We start from the raw sequence: 8,060 nt of genomic DNA on the forward strand, positions 1-8,060 counted from the left end.
TTCAATAATGCATCAGCCTAGTGTAACCATAACCTGACTCGGGCCATCTCACTGACATCTCTACGCCTTTCTCGTTTTTTTGTTGAAGCTCCACATGGAAAACATTGATACTGAGGTGGGGCGTGCTATGTTGATTGGCTTGCTTACTGCGCCAAACCTTGGGTTCAGGCTTGCCACTTGTCGTTTGGTGCGTTAAACAAACCTCGAAATTTCAGACTTTGTTTATTGCACAGAAATGCTTCAAACTCACATCAGAAACATTTTCTTTGCAGATCATGTTCCCCGTCTGGCTCAACCATGAGTGGTGCTTGTACGTCTTCGACATGGAGCGCACCAGGCTCACGGTCTTTGATCCCTTGTACACACAGCTGCCTGTGCACGTGTACGAGGGGAAGCATGGGGGACAGTGCGCATGCTTCTAAGAGGAATGCAAATCCTTGGGACGATACTGGTGAACAGCTGGCACATGGACATTTCTGCATGGACCGTGGTGTACAACCAGGACATGCATGTGGCATGCGGCAGGTACATATTTCCCGTCGTGAAATGCCGTTCGTTCTAGCTGATCACGCCCTGGTTACATCATGTGCTAAAAACGTGTTTGGCAAACTAAATGTTTAAGCGGTCAATCTCCTGGCTACCTTGCTTATTATGCTGACAACTACAACGGTCACGAACTGGAGCAAGCTGTCCCAGTTGTAAGTTTGCTCCCGTTCCGTGTAACTAGTTATCGCAACTACATGAGTTATCGACAGCATTATGATGATTCCTTCTTTATTTGCATGAACAAACAAAAGGTTGGCCTCCCCGGGTGGCGCCGGAGGATGCTGTATGAGACAATTGCCTGCCACGGCAACACTGCTCCTCACCCAGGATTCATGGAACAGGTGGAGGAGGAGGAGTAGGATCCAGTCGCCATGCCATGGTGTCAAGCTTTTGGATTTCTGCTGGCACTGATGGACGAGCGACGTTTGTTCTTAAATGTAGAACTTAACCATGTATCATTTTGTAACTGGCTTGTTGCTGGTTCTGCCTGTCAATGCCACGTGCTGGATGTGGCAGATGGGTGGTTGGTTGAACCTATTTAGTTGTAATCATCTATGGCGTGTGCTGCTCTGCGTGACAGCGTGACAATTTGCAAGATTGTGTGTTGTTTGTGTTGACCTGAATTTGGTCCTCTTAAGATACAGACTACGGGGTTGATTTGTCAAATGGCAGCATAGTTGGGTGAACTGTGCGACTGGATTGGTACCTAACAAACTAGTGTGCGTACCTAGTTGACTAGGAGACATGTATCTCTGCGGCTCCACATGTACGCCACAGTCAAATGGGTGCCGCGAGCAGCACCAGCCACAATATTTGAAAGAATCGGACCATTGGGAGGGAGCCGCTGGCTATATAATGACCATGCCAGGCACCCAGCACCACCATCCTCCCACACACACATCCAACGGCAATGTCTTATTCCATTTCTTCAAGCTCTAGATCTGCTTCTTCCTCCAGGCCTGGCTTCCATGGGCAAAACAGGTCCCCGGTGAGGTACAGGGTCGGGCCTATGGACTACGAACCACCAACGCCTTGTGAATGCAAGCACAAGCCAAAAGCAACCATGTGGATCTCCTGGAGTGACGAGAACCCTGGAAGAAGGTACAAAACATGTGCCATGTCAAGGGTAAGTCAATCTTACAACCAACCTGTTTCTGCTGTGTTTTAGCGTGAGCTTTCTAGTTGATATGATGTGCTATGGTTTGGGCTCAGATGGGAGGGTGCAACTTCTATGAGTGGCACGACGATCCCATTGAAGATTGCTTCCTGAAGCAACTGCTGATTGATCTGCGAGACAAGGTTCGCCTGCTGGAGATGATGAATTCTGAACTATGCAGGGGAGCGATGGCTGTGCAAGAGAGGCAGGTTGTCCAGGTAGAGAATCATCCAGCTCCAGTAGCTCGACTGCCTGTGACCGCAAGGTGTGGCTACTGGAAAAATGTGGCCCTATTTGTGTTGGTTGTGGCACTGGTGTGGAATAGTTTATTTGTGTAGGAAATTATTTGGTAGCCCAGTTTGGAACATATCTAACGTTGGTGTCCATACATGTATCCCCATGTCTATCCTGTAACTGCATCAGATGAAAACTAGTTTGTCATAACTTGTTTGCATTTAGCTCTGATAAGCTTCATTACAACATGGGATTAAAATGGGAAGATGCCAGACACACAAATGCCATATCTAGTCAAGTTGTCACATAAATGGCTACCTCTTCCTTAAAACAACAATGTTTGCCTATAGAACGACAAACGACCCTTTAATTGCTTTGAGCGAGTCGCTGGCATCTTTTGTTTGGTTTCCTTGCGTCCTCATCAGCTCGTACAACATGAGTTTGATGTGCGATACGAGTGTTTCCTACGAGATAAGATAGTCGATGAGACATTAGTGTTTTTGAATAATTAAATCATCCTCAGGGACTTGGTGTTTCATTCAATCTGAAGAGCTTACTTTGGTGAGTGGGATTTGCAACTTGTCACCGTCATAGTTCCTTGCAAAAAAAAGTGGCACACAATCCGGCTTCGTCCCTGCATATCGAATTAAAGAATGAAATCCAAGAAGTGAGAATTACTTGACAAGGATAATGGCTGTTCATGTATAGGCAGTGGTGGATCAGGGGGGCTTACTTGTGAAATTGTTCTCTCATTATGATTGGAAATGTACGTGTCCAGTGAGTTGATTCACAATGCCATGGACTGAAAAAACTGTAGAGGCAGTTAAACAGAGCAGCATGAAGTTTGTTGCTCACAAATTCATGCATGCTGACTCGGCGATTACTGTATCCGAATGGGCCAACAGCAGGATCATAAACGACGATTCGGTTGCGCAGCATGTCAAATGCATAAACCACCCAGCCATCTAGGAGAATAGCTGGAATAAACCACTAACAAATGGACATGGAAAAAAGTGATTTCAATGGGGATGTAAGGTTGCACAAAAAAGGAAAGTGTTTGAATGATGTCGGATTACCATGCGGCATGATGTTGGGTTGCAAGAGGCGGTTCCCTCCTGGAAGCTAGCCCTAATGGAGTGCACGGTCAGTGGGTCGGCATTGGACAGAACAATTGTCTGCACATTCGGAAAAGGTTTGCGGTCAGCAAAAATGTGCCATAATTTTAAAATTGGGGCTTGGTATGATGGTGTCACTCACCGCATAATCGGGCTCGATGTATTTCCTCCATATCATCCCAGGAGTGTCTTTTGAGAAGCACATGTCAAGTTGGGCAAGTCTGCAGAAGATGGAAGTACAAATTTCATGGGACATTTTCTCGTGTGCCACAAGCTGTTGCTGAATATCTAAGCCATCCATTGAGATGAAACAAGGTTTGGGGTGTACAACCCATGGCCTGTTAATCACAAAAGATGAATGGAAAAGGTTAGTGCTTGCCTCTGAAAATTTAGAGACCCATCAGTGTATGTTTGCTGAGTGGTTATGCTTGCCTCTGAAGATTTAAGGTAGAAGTTGCTGCCATCCAGTCTCTTATAGCTCTGAGAGCGTTCTCGGGTGGTGGGGCGGTTACTGTACCAACAACCCATGGGTCTCTGTCGAAATTGCATTTAGGAAGGTCGATCTTCAAAGGTGCGCCTTCTGTAGTTGATCCAAACAAGATGAACTCAGGAGATGGCCGGATCTCAGCATAATGTGTTACAAGAATGGTCGTTAGATCATCGTACATGCTGGCAATCGTGCTAGCAATCTCCATAACCGACGAATCCTGTGCTATGGCCATCTGGCTTTGCTTTTCAATCTCATGTGTTGGTGCCAGTGGTGATACCGGTTGTGCATCGCGTGAGCATTGCTTCTTTGCTAACCCAGAGTGCACACTAGATGATATACTTCCTTCCCTTTTTCTAGATGTTGTGCTGGTAGCTGACATGGCTCCTGTGAAAGTAATAACATGAAGGGTGTTGGGATTGTTTTGTTTCTTGGAAAAGTTCTTGGAAAAGCTTCATGTTGCTGATGCACCTTCATGGTGGCCTGGTGCAGGCAAGCGTGGCCCAACCTTGCTTACTAAAGGAGTGTTGAATTGGTTCTGGTCTGTTGATGTTGTAGGATGTGGTTGACAGTTGGTTGTGCCTTCACCATTCAAAATGCAAGATTTGCGGCCGAATGCCTTGTAGCAAGTACAACTTTCTGCTAGACAGGCCATAAGCTTGTCTGTGAAAGTGAACATGTTTGTCTGGAAGGCTTGGCGCATTTCTGTTATATTAGCGAGACCATGTGCATTCTGCTCGCGAAGAAGAATACCCAGCTTCTCTGCTGACTAGATGTTTGTTAGAGAGATAACTGTTTAGTCACAAGGCATGAATATATGTCATCACAGGGCAACAGATGAATGGTCATGTTTTGGCACACTTACTATGTTCGGGTATTTTGTGTGGATGTAATTTGAAAAATCTTGTGGGCCAGTCCTTGTGTAATTACACCGTAGCATTGGCGTGGATGGTATGCTTGCTCTTTACGGGCTGTTGCTTGTTTGGGGGGATTTAGGGAGCATGTATCTTTCGCATGGAGTTCAATCGGCTGGCTAACAGAGAGCTCGGGCCGAACCTAAAGCAAACAGTGAGAGTTTTTAGTATGGTGCGTGGAAAAACAAGTACAAGAAAATATATCACAAACCGCAAACTTCAATAATTAAGAAGACGATAATTACCGCTCCCCCGTGGTAGGAAATCTCCCCAGGAGATATGTTCACTGCAATCTTCTCAACCATCTTCCTCATTGAATCATAATCATACAAACCTATGCGGGGGGTTATTTCTTGCGGCTTGTTTAGTATACCAAGGTCGAGACAATCGAGAACAAAAACCTGATTTATATGTAACGACAACATAGAACAAATGCATTAGCATGGGCTCTAGATTGGCACAGCAAGAAGTTTGAAAAATGAAATAGCTCACTAGTTTGTGCAAACTGGACCACATACCTGCAGAAACAAGTGACAGCCAACTATGTGGATGGTTGGGTTTCTCTTTGAAACATCTGTCTTGAACTTTCTGACAGCTTGAAACAAGTGTTTCAGTACATACTCTCCCCAGTTCCAACTCTTGATCTTGCTAATGTCATTCAGTGCAGCCTAGAAGTCTATGGATATATAATCATGTTTGGAGGTGGGAGTCAGCACATGACCGATTATAAAAATAACAAATGCAATCTTGAAACAGTCCTGCTGTATTTGGGATGACGATTCTGATATAGCTCCAAGCAAAACATTTTCAGCTGCTTTTAGGCTATGTGTGCCTTTGTCGCTGAATGATGCTGCCATTCGGGTGTACTCGATGCAGGCTTCTGATGGCTCGACGCCTTTGCCGTTTATATCGAATTCACCGGAGGGGATGCCAAAAACATAATTAAGCTTCTGTTCGGACAGTTCAAGCACGCCCTGTTCCTCAAGGTTGATTGTGCTGGATTCTACATGCACTCGGTCCATTAAAAAAGCGCTATACTTCAGATTAATCTTCTGCCATGCCTTCACCTCTAGAAACCCCCCAAAACCAGTCTCCATAACTAGTTGCCGCTTGAAATCACTGAACTTGGCAACAACCGAACCAAATTTGAGCAATGAAAGCCTGGAAGTAAAACATGGTGTCCCTGGTAATCCAGTGAAACCACCTGAACCATCCTCGTCACTAACCCAATCTTCTGGGGATTGGTCACTGTTTTCTACACGATTAATCACCATAGCATCTTGTATCCCGCTAAATAAATATGTTATCCTCACTTCTCTAACGGCCTCACAACAAAAAACTTCTGCCTATGCGAACAGAAGCGAGCTAGGGATGAGCAAAACACCACAAACAGAGGCGGATATGGCACCACAACGTGAAAAACAGAGGAGGGGGGCGAGGGTGGGTACCTTTCAGGAGAACTCTTCCACCGTACGCCGCACGCCACCGGCCAAGAATCAACCTCGGCATCGCCTGGACGCCCGGGGACGAGGGAGTCGGTGCTCTGGCTGGCTCCTTCAGAACAATAGCAGGGGAAGAACAGCGGGGGTTGGAGAGATGAATGCCGAGGGCAGGGCTAGATGGAGACAACTGTGGGTGAGGTGACGACGTAGTAAATTCCCATAAGAGACATGACTTTGAAAAGAGAACCAGGATGCGCAGCGCAAATTTGATGCACAGCAGCGGGCCTCACGCATAAAACCTGAACTGGGTAATGATATCTCTATGGTTATTAGCGGCCATCACACCTAAAACCTGAACGCGTCGTTGATTTGAAATGTTCCAGCCAAGTGTTAAACTTGTGTTAGATAACCATCATCACATGACATGCATCATGGTAAATGTACTGCACGCATGGGGCACATCTTACTAACCCAGACACTTGTCAAAATCATGGGCAAGGCCTGACAATTAGTGAAACAAAACAACTTATTTGGTTCAGTACGGCGAACTGTACCTAAAGGAAACCAACTTGCGTGTTAACTGGTCGTCAGAATGCCACATCGTCCTGATTGAAGAAAATTGTGGATGTGAATCAGCAACGTTGCTCCACAGGGAAAATGCACGTCGTACATGTCTCTGCCATCCCCGGTCGAACATGCACAGCTCGCCAAAGTTCTGTTCATACATGTCAGCTGCGAGACAGAGGCCTATAGACTTTTGCATGTGCGTGGGACCTGGCTCCTCCAATACAGGCCAAAAATAAATGAAATACGCGAGGGATACGCTGCGAGCGGGAATCCACATGGTGTTTTCACGGCCTCGATACCAGCCTGCCTGGTGCGCGGCCGCTGTTCGCATTTTCCGATGACACTCTCCACTATACTCATGATTTCTTACCGTGGAAAAAATTTGGAGACGAAACAATGAACTCATGTTTCCATTCGAACAAAAATATGATGTTAGGTAATGTAAATGTTTTCAAAGAGCACACGGTTCACTCATGAAAGCCGTGTGTCTACTAAACCGTGGCCGATGCACCCCCCACCCCTCTGCCACGCGCGCGATCTGAGTCGTGCGTTCTGATTGGTCAGAACCCAAACCCCATGGATCGTATGTCTGCACCGTTGGATGCTCCCAGATCAAACGGCAATCCTCATCCCTTTCGACAAGAAATGTAGTCCGGCTAGGAATTTATTTATATGCCAACATGCACGGTAAATGCCAAAAAAATGTCTTACATATAGCACACGAGACCTGAAATGCGCCAGCAAATCAAACCCGTGGTAAAATTGTGATTGGTTTACATGCGAAAAATTTAGAGGCGAAACGATGAGCTCACGTCTTCATCTCAAACAAAATTATTTTGTTTGTGCACACGAGTGCTTAGAGGCAACCGTTTGCATAGGCCTTTCCGCGCGCACGGCGACCGGGGATATTTTTCACCCTTTTCACCTAGGCCGCCAACACCCCCCACCGTCTGCCCGCGTTTCACTCAACTAGTCCACCCAATCTCCTTCGCCAGCTCCCCCCTCCCCCAGATCCACAGCAGAACCCTCTCTGGCGCCGCCGTGCTCACCCCGACCGTGTGCCCGCTCTTCGGTGTCAAGCCTACCTCCACTGTCGTTCCCAACATGCGGTGGCCCGCGCCTCGCCGTCTTCGTTTGCTCGCCAGCCACCCTCGAGCATATCGATGTAGTAACCCTCGCCTCTCCTATGGTCCGACCGGGTTTGCATTAAGAATCATGTTAGTTACTGCTCTCCATCGTGGTGAGGCATATTTCCTCGCAATACCTCTTCCAATTTCGTTCCGTATGTTCCCAAATTGGCTATAAAATAACGGAGAGCGTATATATGTTCATTATCTACCTTCCTTACTACATATAAGTTGTATTTGTTCCAATAAGTTACTACCTATTTACAGATCGCGGGCGCGCGAGTCACACAAACTTAACAAATTAGCCATACATTTTCTAAATTATTGCATGGCATGTTTAGAAAGCTTGATACCAAGTTGTTAGTTTTATGCTTATCCTCCTTTCCTGAGTTTTGCATGTGTTCTCTGTAGATGCCGAGTAGCAGCGACAACACTCATTCAGGCCATGTATCTTCATCTGATTCGGGCAACC

General features: G+C 46.4%; 2 protein-coding genes and 1 long non-coding RNA gene across 3 annotated transcripts; 1 reads left to right on the top strand and 2 right to left on the bottom strand.

The window, feature by feature from the left end:
• The first annotated feature begins 1,446 nt into the window (after positions 1-1,446).
• On the top strand, positions 1,447-2,040 carry LOC125552655. Its single transcript, XM_048716285.1, has 2 exons — positions 1,447-1,672; positions 1,759-2,040. Exons 1-2 carry the CDS (start codon positions 1,457-1,459, stop codon positions 2,038-2,040), a joined length of 498 nt encoding a protein of 165 aa, XP_048572242.1. The 5' UTR covers positions 1,447-1,456.
• Positions 2,041-2,136: 96 nt separating this feature from the next.
• On the bottom strand, positions 2,137-3,384 carry LOC125552654. Its single transcript, XM_048716284.1, has 5 exons — positions 3,194-3,384; positions 3,013-3,111; positions 2,670-2,926; positions 2,494-2,570; positions 2,137-2,400 (listed from the first exon to the last, which is right to left on the bottom strand). Exons 1-4 carry the CDS (start codon positions 3,350-3,352, stop codon positions 2,525-2,527), a joined length of 561 nt encoding a protein of 186 aa, XP_048572241.1. The 5' UTR covers positions 3,353-3,384; the 3' UTR covers positions 2,137-2,400; positions 2,494-2,524.
• A 67-nt stretch (positions 3,385-3,451) lies between these two features.
• LOC125552656 lies at positions 3,452-6,181 on the bottom strand. Its single transcript, XR_007303717.1, has 5 exons — positions 5,901-6,181; positions 4,971-5,798; positions 4,698-4,853; positions 4,404-4,594; positions 3,452-4,307 (listed from the first exon to the last, which is right to left on the bottom strand). It is a non-coding gene; the product is annotated as an uncharacterized LOC125552656 (long non-coding RNA).
• Positions 6,182-8,060: the final 1,879 nt, after the last annotated feature.

The sequence above is a fragment of the Triticum urartu genome, chromosome 4 (assembly GCF_003073215.2).
Source record: "Triticum urartu cultivar G1812 chromosome 4, Tu2.1, whole genome shotgun sequence".
NCBI lineage: Eukaryota > Viridiplantae > Streptophyta > Magnoliopsida > Poales > Poaceae > Triticum > Triticum urartu.

Excerpts from the sequence above, each read along its gene's own strand:
- LOC125552654 (XM_048716284.1), bottom strand. The coding sequence starts at position 3,352 with ATGGATGGCTTAGATATTCAGCAACAGCTTGTGGCACACGAGAAAATG. Across the intron at positions 3,112-3,193 it reads ACATCGAGCCCGATTATGCG|ACAATTGTTCTGTCCAATGC; the intron begins GTGAGTGACACC and ends CCGAATGTGCAG. Across the intron at positions 2,927-3,012 it reads ACCCAACATCATGCCGCATG|TGGTTTATTCCAGCTATTCT; the intron begins GTAATCCGACAT and ends TCCATTTGTTAG.
- LOC125552655 (XM_048716285.1), top strand. The coding sequence starts at position 1,457 with ATGTCTTATTCCATTTCTTCAAGCTCTAGATCTGCTTCTTCCTCCAGG. Across the intron at positions 1,673-1,758 it reads AAACATGTGCCATGTCAAGG|ATGGGAGGGTGCAACTTCTA; the intron begins GTAAGTCAATCT and ends GTTTGGGCTCAG.